The sequence below is a fragment of the Oryctolagus cuniculus genome, chromosome 21 (assembly GCF_964237555.1).
Source record: "Oryctolagus cuniculus chromosome 21, mOryCun1.1, whole genome shotgun sequence".
NCBI classification, from domain to species: domain Eukaryota; kingdom Metazoa; phylum Chordata; class Mammalia; order Lagomorpha; family Leporidae; genus Oryctolagus; species Oryctolagus cuniculus.
In genome coordinates, this window is record NC_091452.1 from 23031108 (window position 1) to 23050698 (window position 19591).

General features: G+C 56.9%; 1 protein-coding gene across 5 annotated transcripts in view; it reads left to right on the forward strand.

The window, feature by feature from the left end:
• The window catches only part of NF2 (NF2, moesin-ezrin-radixin like (MERLIN) tumor suppressor), an 89453-nt gene extending 72583 nt beyond the window's left edge, over window positions 1–16870 (forward strand). For 2 of the 5 annotated variants that reach the window (XM_002721163.5, XM_070065784.1), the window contains 4 exons: window positions 1560–1687; window positions 4015–4180; window positions 5518–5576; window positions 14701–16870. In XM_002721163.5, the coding sequence (XP_002721209.1) occupies window positions 1560–1687; window positions 4015–4180; window positions 5518–5553 (330 nt within the window). In that variant the 3' untranslated portion in view covers window positions 5554–5576; window positions 14701–16870. Of the gene's footprint in view, window positions 1–1559; window positions 1688–4014; window positions 4181–5517; window positions 5577–6811; window positions 6830–14700 lie in introns of those variants that run through there. The other 3 variants (XM_008274683.4, XM_070065783.1, XM_070065782.1) reach the window with 2 other exon arrangements.
• The last annotated feature ends 2721 nt before the right edge of the window (window positions 16871–19591 follow it).

Sequence of the window (19591 nt, forward strand, 5' to 3'; positions counted from 1 at the left end):
CCTTGAACACAAATCTCATCGGGTGGATTTATTGGTAGACACATGGGGTCAGGCCTTCAATTTTGATACTCTCCAAAGTCGTGGTACTAGTTTATGCTCTCGCCAGTGGCGTAGCAGTTGAACTCATCTTTTCTAGACATTTTTATGAAATGTAACATACAGAGAAGTGCAAGTTATAACTGTACAGCTTAGTGAATTTCACAAAGAAAATACGCCCATATACCCAGCATCACCATGAGAAAACAGGACATTCCTGGGCTGGCATTGTGGTACAGCAGGTTAAATTTTTTTTTTTTTTAAGATATTATTTTATTTGAAAGAGTTACGCAGAGAGAGAGAGAGAGAGAGAGAGAGAGAGAGAGAGGACTTCCATCCATTGGTTCACTCCCCAATTGGCTGCAATGGCTGGAGCTGTGCCGATCTGAAGCCAGGAGCTTCTTCCAGGTCTCCCATGCAGGTGCAGGTCTCCCATGCAGATGGGCCATCTTCTGCAGTTTCCCAGGCCAGAGAGCTGGACCAGAAGTGGAGCAGCCGGGACTTGAACCAGTGCCCACATGGGATGCCAGCGCTTCAGGCCAGGGCATTAACCCATTGTGCCACAGCGCCAGCCTCAGCGGGTTAAATTGTGATGCAGAATCCCATATTGGAGCGCTGATTCCAGTCTTGGCTAGTCTACTTCCCACCTAAAGCTTCTGGCTAGTGCATTCTGGGAAGGCAGCAGAGGAACAGCCCAAGTGCTTGGGCCCCTGCCACCTATGTGGGAGACCAAGATGGAGCTCCTGGCTGCTGGATTCTGCCCAGCCCAGACCTGGCTGTTGTGACCATTTGGGGAGTGAACCAGCAGATGGTAGATCTGTCTCTGTGTGTATGTGTGTCTCTCTCTGTTTTTCTGCCTTTCAAATAAATACATTTTTTAAAAAGATTTATTAATTTGAGAGGTAGAGTTACAGTCTACGTCAGTGTGCAGGTGGAACCTCCCTGGTCTGGGCCAGTCTCATGCCCTCCTCCCACATGGGCAGTGGGGAGACAGCAGTGTCCTGCTGGACACTCGGCCCTGCCCGCTGTCCTGCCTCTGATTGGCAAACCTCTGTTTCTGGCACATTCTCTGGCTCTAGTAGAAGCAACCTCCTTTCTATCCTCCCTGCTCCACCCCCCAGCCTCTGGCTCACCCTGTGGCTGTGATGTTTAACTTTCTGACCTGTGATGATTTGTGAACACACCCAGTTCCTGAAGAGGACCCAAAGCCAGGGTCCCTGTGTTCTCTGCATCTCTAGCGTCTGGCACAGGGCCTGGGCACCTCCTAAGTGAAAGTGCAAGTAGGAGTTGGTGTTTGTGATTCGAAGGAGCAAGGGGAATGGCAGAACAGGATTTGCCTGGACGTGGGTTCTTTGGGACTGTTGATGTCAGTGGACGGAGAAGGGTGGGGCTTGGTGTCGCCGTGGGCGGGACTCAGCCATGCCCTTGCCTCGGTGGCTGCCAGAGGGTGGGTTGTTAACACAGCAGTGTCCCTCCGTTCTTGTGTCACACAAACCTCCTAACCTGAGATTTCTTATTACCAGCCCATGAACCCCATTCCAGCACCGCTGCCTCCTGACATACCGAGCTTCAACCTCATCGGCGACAGTCTGTCTTTTGACTTCAAGGATACTGACATGAAGCGACTTTCCATGGAGATAGAGAAGGAGAAGTACGTAGCCCCTGTGCCCTGCTCAGGGCAGCCGGGAATGGCAGCAAGTGGCTCTGGGCCTGGAGACTTGCAGGGTCTCCCAGCGGCCTGTGTGTCACTGGTGCCTGCAGATGTTTGCTCTGTTCTCACCACTGGAGCAAGCAGTTCCCAATCAGAAAGGAAGGACTGCAGATGAACATGCAGTCTTCCAGGATAAAAAAGACCCGGACCCATTAGGGCCTGGGACTGGGTTGTCGGGGGTCTCAGGATCAGACAGCTGTCGTCTCCTCATTGTATTCACCAGTGGCTGGGATCTGCTGTGGTCCCCATTTCTAGAACTAAGGTGAGAGCAGCAGTTCCAGCTCGGGGCTGAGAAAAGGCAGATGGGGCCAGCTGTGCCGTATGGAGCGGCCCGAGCAGAGCCTGGCATGCCCTGACCGCAGCGGCTCCTGCCAAGCCGCCCTCCACTTCCGTTCCCACTCGGAGATGGAAAGGATGCCCACCACAGGGCAAGTCCCAGTGAAGGTCCCTGCATTCCCAGGGCCGGAGGTGAGCTGGCTGACTGTGCCCCAGCTTGCCAGGGAGCTGTCCCAGTCACTCCCACAGATTGGGTGCCTGCGCTCAATTTAGCTGCAGTTGCATTTAATTCCTTCTAACTGGGGCCGGCGCCGTGGTGTAGCGTTTAAAGCCGCAACTGCAGTGTTGGCATCTGATAAGGGCGCTGGTTCGAATCATGGCTGCTCCACTTCCGATCCAGCTCTCTGCTATGGCCTGAGAAAGCAGTGGAGAATGGCCCAAGTGCTTGGGCCCCTGCACCCACGTGGGAGACCTGGAAGAAGCTCCTGGCTCAGGGCTTTGGATCAGCACATCTCCAGCCTTTAAGGCCATTTGGGGAGTGAACCAGTGGATGGAAGACCTCTCTTTCTCTCTCTCTCAAATAAATAAATAAATCTTTAAAAAAAAGAAAAAGAAAAAAAAATAGTTCCTACTAACAACCTTCAAACTGACATCGAGGGTAGGTTTTAGTGTTCCCATTTTGTATGAATGAGAGCATAGATTTAGAGTTTCGTAAATTCCCACAGCTGATGGATAGAGCAGGGTTTTAGACCTCACCCATCTGACGCTAGCCTGTGTGCTTCCAGCACACGTAGCATCCTCAGGATGACCCCCTGAGGAAAGGGTCTCTGGAGTCCAGCATGGGCCACCACAGGCCTAGCTGGGATCCTCTGTGGGCCCTCATGCCCAGGGGATAGCTCAGGAGCCAAGGGACCAGAGCCTGTCACAGTGGTGTCTGCTGTGTGGTCTCTGCTCAGTTGTCCAGATACGCGTGATCAGTGTGAGGAGGCCACATTCTGTACTGCCATCTGCTTTTGTAGAGTTTGTATTTTCTGTCTGGTCCCTTCAGGCTGCTATAACAAAATACCAGAGTCTGGGTGCCTTATAAACAACAGAAATTAGTCCTTAGTTCTGGAAGGGGCAAGTCCAAGATCAGGGCGCCAGCAAACTGGGAGTCTGGTGAGGTCCCTCTTCTTGGCTCATACGAGGTGCCTTCCTGCTGTGTTCTCGCACGTTGGAAGGGGTCAGGGGTCTCTCTGGAGCCTCTTTTGTAAAGGGCACTAATCCCATTCCCGAGGGCTGTGTGTATCCTTTTGACCTGATCACCTCCCGACAGCTCCACACTGATGATTCTGTTTCAACACAGGAATTTTGAAGACACACGTTCACTCATCACCCTCACACATGCTGACCAAGTCTGTAGACACGCCATGGTGATCCCTGTAGAATGTTCCTGGATGTTTCTGTCACATGGTTTTGCCGACCATGGCCTTGTGTTGGTTACTTCATAAGTAGTGTCCTGATTTGCACCATCAAAGGTGCCATTGCTTAGTGCATGTCCCTGCTGGTGAGGGTGGGCACCTGTTCTTTCTTGTTGGCCAAGTGAGCTTCTGTCATCTTTTGGAGATGAAGTCTCAGAACAAACTGGAGGTGCGGTCGTGGCTGTCCCTTGAATTACTGGTGCGAGACAAGGAGATTGTTTTCGGTGCCAAGAAGCATGTGTTTCCTGTGTTGTTTTTTGTGCAGAACTAAAAACTATGGATGACAGCTGGTATTTGTAGAGCGCTCAGGGTTTGCACTTTCATTCTCTAAGTCTTGACCACAGCCCCAGGACCGTTATCTCAATTGACCAATGAGGAAATAGACTCCTCACAGTGAAGCACCCAGCCTGGCTCCCACAGCCCTTGAGTGGCCAAGTAGAGAGGTGAACCCCTGGATCCTACCCCAAGCAGCAGCTCAGCCCCGTCTCACTGTTGGCCCAAGCAATGATAACACAATGTCTCCTGCCACAGAGTGGAATACTTGGAAAAGAGCAAGCATCTGCAGGAGCAGCTCAATGAACTCAAGACCGAGATCGAGGCCCTGAAGCTCAAAGAGAGGGAGACGGCTTTGGACATCCTGCACAACGAGAACTCTGACCGGGGCGGCACCAGCAGCAAGCACAATACCATCAAGAAGGTACCCGCAGTCTCTCGGCTTCTGCTGATCAGGGCAATCATTAATGAAATGTGAGGTTGGCATCTGGTCCCTCAGTAGCCGAGTCATTAGGCTGTTGTCATTTTTCATATGTCCTTAGTTAAGGAAATTTTTCGACTCCTGCCAGAAAGGGAATTTAATCTGCCAGTGACCATGAACCCATTGACTTGATGGAAGTGAAGCTTGTGTTAAAAGCTCTGATGAAATGAATGCCCGTTAGAGGACGGGTTTTGATCCATCACTTAGCAGTAAAGTGGTTCTGTCTTTTAAGCCAAAGGGAGTTATGCCCAGGGAGCTTCCTTGCTTAATGAGAAAGCAAAATGAAATGGAGGCTGCTGAGAACAGACTCCCCGCTAGACTTTTTGTGTTTTTAAGTGGCAAAGGCTATAAAATTCTGTTCTTGATTTAGGAAGCAAATTCTGAATTTTTAACTTCTTTCAAACATAAAAGGAAGTGTCTAGGAGAAGCAGTGTTTTAAAAAATGAGACTTCATTTACGTTGCTAACAATTTCCTATCTTTTTCCAGTGGTATATTGAGCTTTAGGCATCTTAGACACTCAGAAGTTAAATTCCATGCTAATTATCAGCTCAAGAGTATACTTGGTTTATTCGGGCAAAGCAGAAAAGTCATCTCTTGCCAGTTGGTGCTCTGATGGTAACAGATAGCCCAGGATCACAGTAACACCTATAAAATTGGTGTCATTAAGATGAGGCTGTTTCTTGAGTTTAAATAATGATTGATAGAGTTAATTTTTTACTCTTTCTGTTAATGTTTAAAACGGTTTCCATCTGATTGTAGTGGTAAAGCTGTATCTAAAAACTCTGAGAGATGGGTACAACGGAAGCCCTGCCTTCCGTCTCTTGACTCCAGTTACAATTGGCACTGGATAGAGAACTCCTTTAATAGAATAACCTAGGAGGAAAGGCATTTCCACATGCCACATTCCTCTGTCTTCTGGCTTCTCTAATTTCCTGGGTTTCCCTTCCAAAATGAAGTTACGAAACAGCAAGTGGGGAACTAAAGGGAAGCCCAGCCACTAAGCAAAGAGGGAAAACAATGAGTGGGCCAGGAAGCTGGTCAGCCTTGGGCAGGGGCTGCCTCGGGCCCCATCCCCTGCCCGCTCCCCCTCGCCCCCGCTCATGTGGACACCAGGAAGAGTGTCGTCTTGAGCCCAGAGAGACTCCTCTCCAAGCCAGAAAAGCAAACCAGCGAAGTCACGGGTCACCATTTCAGGCCTGTCTGAGCATTTTGCAAATGTGGCATTGTCGATATCACAGGGTGTGTTTTTGTTTTTCTTCATTTTATTTTGCTGGTTTAGCCTCAAGCCCAAGGCAGAAGACCTATCTGCATTTGAGCCCTCAAAGTAGGCTGTTGCAGGTACTCTGTGTGTGGTGATGGTCCTGCCCTCTGTGATACTAACCCATGCATGAGCTTGCCTGTCTTTGTCCCCGGGCCACGCCAAGCCCTCCTGAGGGCAGGTGTGCCTGGGTACTGGCCGCAGCATGCTTTGAGTCTGAGAGCAGGTGTCCAGGGCCCCGGAGGGCTGCCTCGTTCTGAAGAGCATGTCCCGGGGCTGTAGGTTGTCCTGTCCATCTGGTGACATTGTTGGGCTGGGGAAGGTCATGGCTTCTTGTCCAGTCAGGTCTGTCTTAAAGTCCTGTGTCTTGGTGGCCTATTCCTTAGACAGATAACCCTAGCATGAGAATGGGGTCTTTCACTCAAGATCATGGCCTCTCCTGTGGTGATGAGCTCTGCCACCCCGTGGTCACACCTGGCAGCCTCTGGTCACAGAATGGACGCTCGTTTGTGCACATAGGCCTTTCCGAGCACGGGGGTCTGTCCGAGCACAGTGCTGCCACAGGAGGGAGCGAGAGGTGGCCACAGGGCACTCCCCCGGAGCAGTGCAGTCGCAGACACTGGGAGAGGGGCAGGCAGTGGCTGTGCAGGAAGTTAATTGAGTGGTGCCTACTTTCTCCCCACAGCAGCTCCTCCCTCTCCCCATATGCCCTAGGCCGTGGAGAGAACTGTTTTTGCCCAGTTATAACGTGACCTCCTCCCCCTGCTTCTCACCTAATAATCCGCAGCAGTGCCATGTCAGGAAGCCCAGTGCCATCGGACAGCAACGTGGGCTACGCCCGTGGGAGTCCTCACCTCAGGTTTTGGGGGGTAGGACAAGCTCATTGGAAGCTTTCTACTGAAGAGATCCGACGTGAAAGAAATCCCATTTGTGGTGGTTATGCCAGTCAGAGAGGTTAGCAGTGGGGTCCCACAAGGTGGGCTCACACTGTGAGTGGTTCCGAGGACCATGGTGTGAACCCTGCCTCTGGTGTGATCGTTCTGTTGAGTGGGCTCCCGTTTCTTCAGCTTCCAAATCCCACCTTGGTGTTGGTTCCCCGGCTCTGAGCAGGGCCGTGATGAGCGGCCTTAGAAGGGGAGGCCGGGTGGATCTGCTCCTGCAGTAGCCCTGAGACACCCAGAACACCCCAGGGTGGACCCACCTTGGAGCGCTGAACACTTGGCTAACGCAGGGCCAGGCAGAAAGCTGCACTTTGTTTCAGCCCTTCCCTCGACTCCGCTGTCCACCTGAATGCGATTTCTTCTTCCTGTTACAGCACAGCCCTGGCTCTCCCGTCGGTTCTCACTGAGCTCTTACAGACACAGGACGCTTCATTTTCACTTAGATTTTTCCTACTCCTAGGACGTAAACGGGCGCATTCGCTCATTCATGCATTTTCGTGTCTTGATGTGAACCTGTTCTCAAAGCAGGCTGCTGGGCTCCAATCAATCAAGAACCCTGGTTAATCAAGGGTTAATGAAAGCATGGATTTAGCTTTTAATGTGACTGCGGTTCTCTCAGCATCACTAGATTAAATAGCGGCTGTTTTTTGCTGCACAAGAGGTTTGAGGCAAGTTCCATTTTCTAGACTTGGGCAGTGGATAACACGAAAGCTAATTCAAGGGGTGTACCAAGGTCACTGCCACCTTCTGAAATGCCGAGAGCAGGTCCGGCCTGGTTAGCCAGGGTCACCACTGCTGTGTCACTTAGTTCACAGTTCTTAGCCTCTCCTGAGGCCCAGTGTCTTCACCTGCAAAATGGTCCTTGCCCCCAGGACTGTTGTGAGGACTGAATAGGGGTCGCAGGTTGCTTAGGGAGGGCCGAAACCAAGCTGCTGGCCAGCCCGTGGCCAGGGAGGAGGGAGGTGTCATGGGCTGTGCGGCCACGTTTACGCCCACCCTGGTGAGAAGCTTATTCATTCAGTGTGTTTGTGGCCATGTGGTTCAAAAGCCACACTTGCCGGTTCCTCCTGATATCTGACTTGGGCTTGCGAGAGCGTATGTTTCTCCTGCTCACTCCCCTGCATTTCCGCTTTTCCCAATTCATGAGCAGCGTAACTGGTGCGACATTTGCATCTGAGTCAGTGGCACTAGTGATCAAAAAGCACCCCGGGTGAACCTGGGTGTGCTTAGTTCCTCCCGGGGAGCTATGTGAGTTCTGGCATCTGAGCCTGGTGGTCTGGCTGCAGTAGAGGGACGCAGGCGTCTTGCCCTAGGCCTCTGAACTGATGACAGCAGCAGTGGCCAGGTGTGGCTTCGCCGTGTTTTATCTTGGAGGGGGAACTGTGGGCCTGGAGCTTGCACACTTCAGAGTCTTGCTTTCATCCCTCTCAAGAGACCGGTTTCAATCTCAGTCCTGAGCTGGCCAGCAGACAAGCCGTCCTTCCAGTGCTCTCCGAGGGAGCCGAGGGTTTCAAAGGAAACTGACATGATGAGAAATCATGGAGCTGGTGGAGCTTGGAGAGCTGATTTCATTAGGCGATGGTTTGAACTGTCAAAGACCAGCCGTGGTCCGGGGCAGGGTCGGGAGGAGAGGGGCCTTGACATTTCTGCGAGGCTGCAGCCGCCTCTCTTGGATCTCGGAGACGTAAAAGCCCAATGTCATCTTCCGTTTGTGCGGGCTCCCCTTGCAGCCGCAGGGCTGGTGAAGTAGAACTCCAAGAAGACCCGGGCAGGGATACATCACGGGGAGAGACGGCAGACGCGTGAAAGGCGTCTCCCACGGTTACGACTGTTGGCAGAGCCTTCCTGCTGGCCCTCAGTCTGCAGCGCCCGTCTTGGAGCCAGCTGCTAAACCATGTGTTTAATATGTGGTCAACACGCCCGGCCCCCTTCTGTCCCCCCTGGGCCGAGTGGCTCTGCTTGCTTCAGGGACTGGGCATTAACTGCTAAAGTACCTTCGGCCCTGACACACACACAGAGAAAAATAAAAAGCAAGCGGCACTGGCTCCCGGGCTCTAGAACCTTCTCGTCATCGTTGTTGTGGCTGAAACACAGCAGAGGCAGGAAGGAGAAAAGAAAGAGTGGGGAGCGGGTGCGCTGGCAGCACCGGATGTGGGCGTAGAGCCCTAGAAGAAATGGCAGGGCTACCCAAGTCCTTCTGGCTCCTGGCTCTGTGGAAGCTCTTGAAGGCATTGGGAGCCACGGGCCAGTCTCTGGAATGCTGCTCCTGGGTGTGATGCCCTGGGCTCACCCCCGCACACACACATGTGCACTGAATTTCCAGGTGTCTCCTGTTGTGGGCTTATAGCTTTCTTCCTTGTTTCCAGTGGCTCTCTGTATACAAGGTCCTCCTGGCCTCTTTCCCAGCGCCCAGGCCCTGCTGCTGTTTCAGTCAGGTCAAGCTCTCTGGGGGGGTTCCTGAGCCTGGGAGCCCACTCTTGGGAAGTGCCCGAGGACACTGCTGGGCCTTACTAGAGGCAGGGAGGCGCCCTGTGTGGCACCTGGGCGCTGAGAGGTGTCCCGTGCAGCGCTCCACCTGCGCCTGCGCCTGCTCTGTCACCGCACTGGTGGGAGGGGAGAGCGGGATGCAGACTCGTTCTGGAAGCTCCAGGTTGTGTCTCGTGATCTTTGCCATGATTTCTCTTGCAATGTGGGCAGTTTTTAAACAGCATCAGTAGCAGGATCTCTGCACCTTTTTCCTGAGGTACTCACCCAGAGCGCTCGGCCGATACCAGTGAGCCTCCCACCTGCCCACTGAGGTGAAGCGGGCCCATTAGTCAGTCTGTCGGGTGGAGGCACGGAGTAGCCAAAGGCCCCCACCAGCATCACCGGGCCAGCTGGAGACAGGCAGACACAGTTCCAGGCGTCTTCCCGCGGCTCTCAGTCCCTAAAGCATTAGCACACAAAAGCCCCCCAACCCTGCCCCTGCCCCGGGTTTCCCTGGCTGATTTCTCTCCAGAGCAGATCAAGCAGCTAATCCCAAATTGGATTTGTTCACTGGGATGGACTTGGCCCTTCATCCCAGCCCTGTTTAGGGAGAAGTGTGTGGATGGCTCGCTCCCTGTGCACGTCTCCAGATGGCATCGGGGTGCAAAGCTGTCCCTAGCAAGGCTGCAGCAGGGCTTCGTCTGGCCACTTGACAACAGCCACCCTCCCCACTTGGCTCCCACCGGGAAGAGGGACTGTCTCTCACCCCCCACACCCGGAGGTTCTGCTCGAATTTGCTGCTGCAGGAGCTGGCTGTCACCTTCCTGCTCTGGACTCCGCCGTCTCCTGTGCATCCACGCGCCAGAGAATCTGCATGTCCTTTTGCATCTCAGCCCTCCCCCGCTCCTTCATTTTCAGTATGTGGTGGTGGAGAGAGGAAGTATAACATGATTTCAGGGCTTGCATTGCAATTCCTCCGCATTTTTATGGGACAAGCAGAGTCTCCGCGTCGGGAGTTATTAGGTTAGTATCTAAAATGGGTTCGGCACTGTGGGGCTTATCATTTAAAAGGAATTAGACGGCCCCTTCCCACCCTCCTCTCTCCTCCCTTGGGATGAGCGGATGGCGGCGAGGCCCCCCGGGGACCAGTTGAAGGAGTCCTGGAGCTCTGATTAGTTTTGCTCTCCCCGCTTAATTGCGGAGCTTCCTTTCTCTCGCCACTGCTAGCCGAAGTAGCTCTGTGTCCTGCCCCCCCCCCCCCGCCTTTGCTTTAGGAACAAGATGATCACAATGCGGCCTTGTGAATCAATTTTCTCCCTGTGCTGATGAAAGTGTAATTCATTCTTAATCAAGCGGCCTTGCTGCTTCAGGCTCAGTGCTGGAATACATTTCCTTATTCCCCCCCACACACCCCGCCCCCATCACTTTGGGAAACAATCCCTCCCCCAAAAGGACTTTTAGAGGAGAGCTGGGAGCGGTGGCAGCCTGCCTCTGGTGGTGTTCCAGCAGGGGGCGCTCTCGAGACTGACACGGGAGGAGCCCTTGTCCCTGGAAGCCTTCCACAGCCCACTGCCACCAGGTGCCTCCCAGGCTTGCTGCCTGCAGGTTCTGAGGCCATTTTGCGGCAGTGAGCAGGCGCCAGCTGAGCCCGCAGATCGCGTGCCTGAGCTGGGGGAGCCAGCTGGGTGCCAGGCCCTTACCTAGGGTTGACGGGAGCCAGCCTCCTGTCTTTTTAAGGAGACAGATGTTTCTTCTGAATCCAGACTTGTTTCAGTGGCGTGGACATGTCCGTCTTTGCCACACCACACGCAGTTTGGGGAATGCAAGGAGTTCCTGTCTCTGCCAAGTGCCTCGTCTCCTGGTGGCTGTCACAGACAACTAGCAGAGCGGTGGGAAAGCCAGTAGAGGCAAAGGTGATCGCCAGGGTCAAGTCTTGATGCTGGGCAGGAAGGATCAGCCAGGCCCCAGCAGGTGGACTCGGGGGCCCCGTGAGATACAAACAGACGTGCTGCAGAAAGAGAAAAGGAAGTCGGTCTCCTCGGAGTAGAATTGGATTAGTGACAGGCTTGAACAGCCGGTTGAGGCGAGAGAGAACTTAATTCCTCCCATATTATTCACACGGCTGATTCTAATCAGATGTGAGGAGACAGCTGGAAGAGAGCAGCGGGTCAGCCCCGTGCCTTGCAGGGAGACTTCGTGTTCTTTTAGTCATCTTCAGGGAACTGGCAGGAGTGCTGGGAGTTGGGGACTTCGAGCAGGGCCCTGGGGGCTTACGGCCTTCCCCAAGAAGCTGAGCCCCGCTGCGGAGACCCCCGTGGTCGGCGCCTGTCTGGTTGAGGGCGAGTTCTGGAGGACGATGCGATGTGTGGCAGACGTGGTCACCGGTCACATGCAGCAGAGCCCCCCACTTGGCCACAAGATGGGTCAAAGGAGGCCGCTCCCAGAGTGACCACCGCCTGCCGAAATGTGGGCACCTCCTCCTCCCAGGTGGCCTTAGAGCTCCACCCGGCAGTGTGCATGTAGAACCCACGTCCTCCCCAGGCAGCCAAGGCTGGTGCGGGGAGGGCTGGGCCTAGGTGGCCAGAGGCGGCACAGACGGCTCTGCGTGGAATCCCGGTGGTGGGAGGGACTCAGCATGACGTGGGACGGGGAGGGGAAGGGGGCTGCAGCAAGCAGAGGTGACTGGGCAGACACACCCAGGGCACGTGCTGAGCAGGGAGACAGAGCAGCGTTCGCTGGACTCGGACATCGGGGGGGGGTTCAAGAGGGCGGCAGGGAGAGCAGGGAGCTTGTGTGCTGGCTTTCGTGTCTCCAAAGTCGACCCACAGAGGCGGTGTATTCTGTGAAGGGCTGGCTGGGCCACTGCCTCTGGCCTCCGCCGTCTCCCTCACGCCTCCCTCCTGCCTGTAAGCTGTCCTGTAACTGTGGCAGCGAGCTTTCTAGAATGGGCGGTGAAGGGGCACCCAGGCAGGGAGAAGGGCAGAGAAGCCGTCAGCAGTGCCCCGCAGCTGGGGACACCCCTGGGCTGCCGCATGTGCTGTGGGCTGCTGGCCCGCCCGAGCTCCGCGCTATGGAAAGCAGCTCCAGGAAGCAGCCCCTCGTCTCCTTGCTGTGTCCCCTGCCAGGAGGGGCCTTCAATTTTTATTTTATTTTATTTTATTTGAGAGGCTGGGCTAGGCCAGGCCAAAGGCAGGAGCTGGGAACTCAGTCCGGGTCTCCTAAGTGGGTGGTAGGGACCCAGCTGCTTCTGCCACCACTGCCTCCTCCCGAGAGCCTCCCTGGTAGGAAACCGGGACCCAGGGGTGGAGCCAGGACTTGAACCCTGGCACCCTAATGGGGTATGTGGTATCTGAAACAGTGTCTCAACTGCTCTGTCAAATGCCTGTCCTGCGGGTGGCTTTTTGGTGGCTGGGACCACGGATGCCACTGCTGTAGAAGCAGGCAGAGGCCATCACGTGGAAAGTGGAAAAAGGTTCCAGCAGCGGAGAGTGGGCGGTGCCATCAGTTCCTCTGACTTCGGGGTTCCTAATGGAATTGGAACTGCCGGGAGCTGTAGGGTGAACGTAGGGGTGGGGTCAGCCGCTTTGCAGCCCAGGTCCCAGCCAGGACTCAACCACCTCCACCCAGGGGCTCCACCTTCTCCCCTGCCAGCCTCGGTGCCTTCTGGAAGACCGTGGCTCTCTGCTGCCAAGGCCGTGTGGTTGTGGCGCTTCCCTACTTGTGTGTGCGTGGTCAGGGTCTTCTGTGCCTTTGCTTGGCCCTGAGGTCAAATTCTTGCTCCTGCAAGCTACGCGTCAGGCGAGCCTGAGCCGCCGCCAGGGAGCTTTGCACCCTAACAAGCGCATGCACCAGTAACTGGAATCTGGAGTTGTTGGCGCAGCCAGAGCCCTCCCCTGGCACCTCAAAGGGACAGCCAGACGCTGCTTGGGTAAAGGATCCAGGAATTCTTGGAGCCAACATCGTACGAACAGGCAAGAGGCTCTCTGAGGCCCCCCCAGCCTAGGCTTCCTGCCTGGGGAAGTGGCCAGGACTCCCAGGGCAGCGCCTGTCCCAGCCTGGAGGCTGTGGAGACCAGCGCTGTGCGTGACCCGGCCTTTGGGCACCCTCCCAGAGAGGGCTCTGCTCTGCCCCCGCCCCCCAGGAAGGAGAGCAGCAGAGCTGGGGGAGGGAAGAGATGAGAGGCTGCCGTTAGTAATCACAGCTGCTGAGTTCTCACCACGCGCCAGGCACGGAACTGCCTCGCACGCGGTCCCAGTTCCTCCGCACGGCGCCCTGGGAGGAGGGGCTGCCACCTCCCCCACCTCACGGTGGGAAACTGAGGCCCCGGGGCATGAGTGACCCACGTGGGCCTTGGATCAGCCGGTCAGCGGTGCCTGGGTCTGACTTGGAGTGGCTGTGGGCTTGGGGTCTTCTTGGAAGTGCGGGAGGGGCCTGAGCAGAGGCACTGGGCTTCACGCCTGTTTGATTTAAACCACACTGCACCCCCACGAGCATCCAGCCCCGGCAGATCTCTGGCAGCCAGTCTCTTCCTTCTTCCCGTGACCCTCCTGCTTCCCATTTTCACAGGGCACGGAAGCCCTGGCCCCGCTCTGATTGCGTTGAGAGAGAACCCGTCGGCACACAGCTCCCTTCTGGAGGGAGCTCCGATCAACAAAGCAAAGCTCTCCCCAGCCCATCAGCGCTGCGCTTCGAGAGGGCTCCTGAAATTGGTTCCCCCGAAGAAAACAGCTCAGATGCCTCCCTGCATTCAGCTTGTTAGCCAGAACTTCAAGGCCAAAAGATTTGGCAGGATTCAGAGGCGCCTCTCAAGCTGTCTCGTTGGATGGTGAAGTGGTGGCTTTGGAGCCGCCCTCCCCTGCCCCCTTGGAGAGCGGGGGATGTTTGTGAGGGCTCTGCAGAATCAGAGACTACCAGAAGTCGAGGAAATAGGTCCTACCATCTAGCCTGCCCCCTGGTTCACCCCCAGAGATCAAGGGTGATGAGCTTAGGTGGAGCGCTGGCCTTTGCCCCACATTGCTCTGTTTAGTGATATGGCCTGCACCTGAGCTCCCACAGGCTGCAGCGCGCTGACCAACAAGCACGCTTAGGGGAGTGGAAGTGAGCAGTGTGCTCTCCTGTCCCCCTGCCCCTGGCGGCTCGCCCCTGGGAAGCCCCAGTCTCACTCCAAGTCTCGCTTCGGGAGACAAGCAGGGCGAGGGTCCCGTGCCACGTGCTTCTGTTTAGGGTGAGGCTGGGAAGTGGCCCACGAGTCAGGGACTGAGTGAGAGCTTTCGTTCTTCCTCCCCACCCCCCAGCCTTCTCAGTCAGTGTCCTTCCTGGGAGAGCCTCTGCTGACAGCCTGTGAGCCCCCATCCTCCCTGCCTGAACTGGCCCCCCACAGCCAGCCCAACACAGGAGCAGCAGGGACAAGCTTGAGCCCCAGACCGCGTCGCCTTGCCCCGGGGGCGGGAGGAGCCAGCTCCCCTGAGCCCCAGCAGGGTGAGCTCCCCAGGCTCGCGTCACCCATCCAGCAGCACGGCTCCGGGATCTCTGTAGTCGGGAACTGTGAAAATCTCGGATGTCCAGGGACCCCTGTCCCCTGGAAAGGCGGTGCCGATGGCATTTTCTGCCCGCCAGCCGTCCCTCCTGGCATGCTTGTGTTGGTCACCTCCTGATTTGGATTCAGGGGCAAATCTGGAAATCCCCGGGGTTGGCCACCAGCTTGCTGGAACAGTGCCCCTGGACTCACGGGCCAGCTGGGAGCCTGTGAGCAGGAGCAGACCCCAAGCCCCTCAACCCCTCCTCTGCTCTCTTACAGCTCACCTTGCAGAGCGCCAAGTCCCGAGTGGCCTTCTTTGAAGAGCTCTAGCAGGGGACGCAGCCCCTCCCCAGGATCTGCCACCTCTGCTGCTCCTGGCACCATCGGGATGGCTGGACACCCCAGGAACCTCCCACGGGGGCTGCTGGCTGGGGGCTCCGGGACTTTCCCCAGTGGAGAGCCCAGCCTCCTTCCTGTGCAGTGGCCTTGAACTGTGAGCCAGTGGAGATTTCTCTGGGCGATCCGGTTCTCCTGACCAGAGGCATTCATTCTTTCAGAAGTTTGTGTCTGTCTGTCTGTCTACTGTGGGATCCCGCACTGCCCAGAGCTGACCTCAACAGTCCAGTCTGGGGAGGGGGCAGAGGGAGCCACGTGCAGAAGTCCCTCAGAGACCAGAAGGCTGGTGCCAGCCCACCCCACCCAGGTCTCCAGGACATCCATCTCCAAGGGTGTGGACGTGGGGTGCAGTGAAGCACTGCTTGGCTCCTGCACGTCGTCTGGGAGCCTGTCCGTGGCTCGGGGCCACCGGAAAGCCGGGTCCTCTGGCTGGTGGGGGACGTGCAGGGCTGTGGCGGTACAGAGCAGTCGCCCCCTTCGGCCTCAGCCTCTCCCACCTGTGGTCAGCAGGGACCCCACGGGTACTTCTCACTGGCCCAGCACTGAGCTCCACAGCCCCAGTGTGTTGCTGACGCGGATCACCTCCAGGCCCCTGCTGTTAAGCCCCCCCCGCTGGCCTCTGCCGGACCTGCGCTTCGTTTGGCTGCGGCCCTTGTCCCCTAGGCACAGGGTCCTGGGTGCCCCCTCCCGGCACAAGCCTGAGCACCTGTGCACTCCCAGTCGGCGCCTGCACGGGCTGGCACATGGCTCTCCTCTGTGCCTACGGCCGCGGCGCCACAGCCAGCCGGTGGCTTGCTCACCGCCGTGGCCGGCCAGAGCTCCTCAGGTGCTCCCACTGGGCCCTTCACGCAGAACAGCTGATGGGTCTTAGGCTTCTTAGCTGGCCCCAGCCGAGGACTTGCAGGTTCCCTGAGAGCAGCGAGGCCGGCTCTGGCCACTCTTTTTTGGCTTCTTGGAAAGTTTGTTGGCTTTCTCAGGCTCACGAAAATCCTGCCTTTTTCCACTGTCAGGCTGAGCTGTTGGTGTCCTGGGCTGGCCGCAGCCTTCTTAGGCGGCCTTGGCCTGAGGGAGCCAGCACTGTGTCCACCCCAGCCCCTAGGCATGGCGGGGGCGCCCAGCTGTGTCTGCCCCAGCTCGGGAGAGTCCTCGGGCTGCAGCCCCTGCCTGCTGTCAGCAGCCCCTCGTGTAGATTTACTCTCCAACAGTGGCGCAGGGCACAGGAGCATGGTGGCGGTCTATAACAGGTTTATACAGCGTTGTCGGGCTTCGTTTTTTTGTTTAACTGCTGTGCGTGTGCGTTGGAAGCCCGGAAAATGCCAAGCCGTGCGGCCACCAGGGAGCCGGCCAGCGTCTGAGCCCTGGCAGGAGCACCTGGGCCCCAGGCGCAGACGGGGAGAGAGGCGACAGACAGCGTTTCCGTTCTCCCTGGGGATGAGAACCAGCGGCCACCTCCCCCACCGAGAGTCTGGGGCCCTGGGGGGGAGGGGGTGGAGAATGAGAGCTGAGCTGGGATTTCAGAAACCCACGCCTGCCTGTGGGCCTGGAGCCCGGGTCTATTGCGAGCAGGGCTCTCATCATGATTTCCTTAGAACACTTCGGATGCCCTTGGCCCGGCCCACGGCGACAGCCGGCAAGGCCACGCCGTTGACCTGTGGCCGCCTGGTGTGTCTGGTGTGTCTGACCGAGGCCCCAGCAGCACCCAGGCCGGGCTAGGCAGCAGCCCGTGGCCGCGTAACACCTCAGTGTCTGTTGGCATCCTGGGGACGGGTTTCTCTCTCTCCTCCGCGCTCTTCTTTTCCCAAAGTCCAGACGCTGACAGGCCTGGGCCCTCGCCGCCCCTGGGGAGAGCAGCCGGGCGGGAGTCAGCCTCTCCCACTGGCCCTGGTGGGCTTCGAGGGCGGCCCCAGGCATTTCCAGCAATGTCAGACGGCGTTCCTGCCTGTGGGGCCCGAGCTCGCCTCCTCTTGAGGCCGCCCGTGGAGCCCTGTTTTTTATTCTGGGGGACTGTTGTAATTTAAATGATTGTTGTAATAAAAACTCTAAGCTGTACAAAGTTTGTCTTGGGCTCCTTCAGTTTGCTTGGCACTCAGGCCAATGAGGTGGAAAAACGGGGGCTGGTGCTGGGGCCCTCGCTGACCGCCCAGGGCTTTGGCTGCTTCCCTGCTAGTGCCGACACCCCTGAGAGCACCCAGGTCCAGTGGGCTTGGCTGGGGGGGTCCCAGTGCCTCCATTTCCTCTCTGCAGCCCCTCTGTCCCTGACCCTGGACCTGAGAACAAGGGTGCTGGACTGGGTGCTGGGTGCTTCTGCCTCTGGGTGTTCCAGGCTCTGGGTGGGGGGCGCACAGCCACAGGTGTTTGAGCTGTGGGAGGGGACAGGCGTTTGCACTTACAGGTGGGACCCAGCTCAGTTTTTGTCTTGTTTTTTCCTTTCCTTTTCACTGAGAGACTGAAACAGCACTTCTATCTACCAGCTCACTCCCTCCATGCCTGCAACAGCCGGAACTGGACCAGGGCAAAGCCAGGAGCCGGGAGCTGGGGGCCGGGCGCTCACTCCCGGTCTCCTGTGTCTGTGGCAGGGACCCAAGTGCTTGAGCACTTAAAAAAAAAAAAAGCCCTTGTCTCTCTCTGCCTGTCAAAAAAATTTTTTTTCTTATTGGAAGTAGTTGATTTCCTATGTAGTCTAAACCAGAGAAAGCACTTCATAAATAGTGGTCATTTTAAGCTGTCCAGTCGATATTTTTACTTAACCTTTTTTTTTTATTTTAGTTTAACAATCTTAATTGGCTTTCTTTTCAATTCTAGAATGGATCAACACTGCATTCCATAAAATTGAATAAGTGTTCCTTATCTAACCTTTTTAAAAAGACCTCTCCCCCCCCCCCCCCGCCCAACACCCTGCAGAAAGTGTCTCACCCTGAGTGCCTGGTGCCTGGTGCCGTGGTGTGGGTGGGGTCAGTGGAGTTCTCTGCTCTCTTTCTGTCTTCGTTGGTTGTGGCCATGCTGGCTGGAGCGCCAGTGCTCATCTGTGGTATTGGCACCAGGGCCCCTCGGGTCCCTAGAGGCCCGTTCTGGCCTGGGTCCTGGCCCGAGTGAGTAGTGCCTGGGCGCAGCCTCCCCAGAAACCTCCACCCACAGGTGACATCGGTAAAGAAACTCGGGCGGGGAGGCGTTAGGGGACAGATTGCTGCAGCTCCGGCCTGCCTGCGGTGGACGCCCAGCTCAGTGTCTCCCGCCCCGGGGAGCCCCGGCAGCCTCCTCCCCTCCCTCCCCTTCCCAGCCCTCCCGGCGGCCGGCCGTGCGGGCTCCCTGGCAGCCTTTCTTTGCTGCATTACGGCAGCAGGATCCTGCGGCCCGCGCAGCCCCAGCCCAGTGGGCAGATCACAGCTCACACGGAGACAGCTCAGGTCTTGCCCCAGGGAAAAGACAGGCCCCGTTATCAGCACAGCCCGGAGAGGAACCCCTGGCTTCCAGTGGATGCCCTTTCTCACGGGCGGTGGCCCCCAGGAGCACCTGGCCTCGGCTTCCACTGAGCAGCTTATGCTCCCTGCCCGCCCCCCTCCCCCAGGGCCAGGTACCCCCCAACACACTAACAGCTGACAGTGCTGCCTCTGGGACCCTCAGGGATGTTGCCCACATGCCGTGAAGAGTGGGAGCAAAAGGTACCCCAATTCTAGGAAAAGACAGGTGTGGGTATTTCATGGGATTGGCATTATTTATAAGTAATAGAAGCAGCTAGAACAACAACCACCACAAACAGCAACCAAAGCCCACAGAATCCTTACCACCAGCCACGGGGTCAGCTGGGGAAACGCCCTTGCCCGGGGCGGGGGGGGGGGGTTCCTGGGGCCTTGGGAAATAAAAACTCAGACAAGCCTGAGTCCAAGCCCCTGCTCGCCCAGTGCGGGCCGGCCACCCTAGGCCAGCTGCCTGGTCCTCGGAGCTGCACCTTCATCTGAGTAATGATGTGGGGGCTAACAGGGCCCCTCCCCCCAAAACATCACCACACAGGGCCAGGTGGTCTTTTCTCTGGAGGGGGGAGCAGAGAGCCAAGGTGACCCCGAGGTTGTCCGAGGCCCACCCACGCACTCCCCGAGCTGGGCCCCCATCACCTGCGCCTGCCCTCAACGCATTATTGTACCCGCATCTGGCCTGGGCCATGCTGTTTGCCCAGTGCCAGCTGCAAAGCCAGCGGATGATGGATGGCCGGGGGCTGGGGTTGCCTGGGAAGGATGTTCTTGTTTTGTCACAGTCCGACTGGCTGCTCAGGTAATGATTTACTGGAGGCTCAGGGTGGGAGAGGTGATGGGTGGGCCGCCCTGGGCTTCCCCTGCACCCGTGGGTACCTGGGCTGTGAAAACCCCAGCACAGACACGGAGGGAGGCACGGCAGTGACCTAATTCTCTCTTATCAGGCATAAGGAAGAAGTCCCCATGGAGCCTTGCCCATTTCCAATATAAATAATGTAATTCCCCCGCCTGCGCCTGCCTGCTCGGGACGGAGGGCAGCCTTTGATCTGAAGGAATTAAGTCAGTAAACAAAAGCAAAGCAGGCTGCAAGGTGTCTGGTGGCAGCACGTGCTGCAAGGCTGTGCGCGTGCCGTGAGGGAGAAGAGGAAATGCAGGACCTCCCACCCGCCCGCCTGCCTGGTCTCCCTTTAGCTGGGGGTGGGGGGGGCGGATGCACCTGCCACAGCCCCAACAGGGGCCAAGCTTGGGTCCTGTGTATTTTTCAGGGGAGGATACTTAGGGGAAAGTGGGCTGGAGGGGCTGGAGAG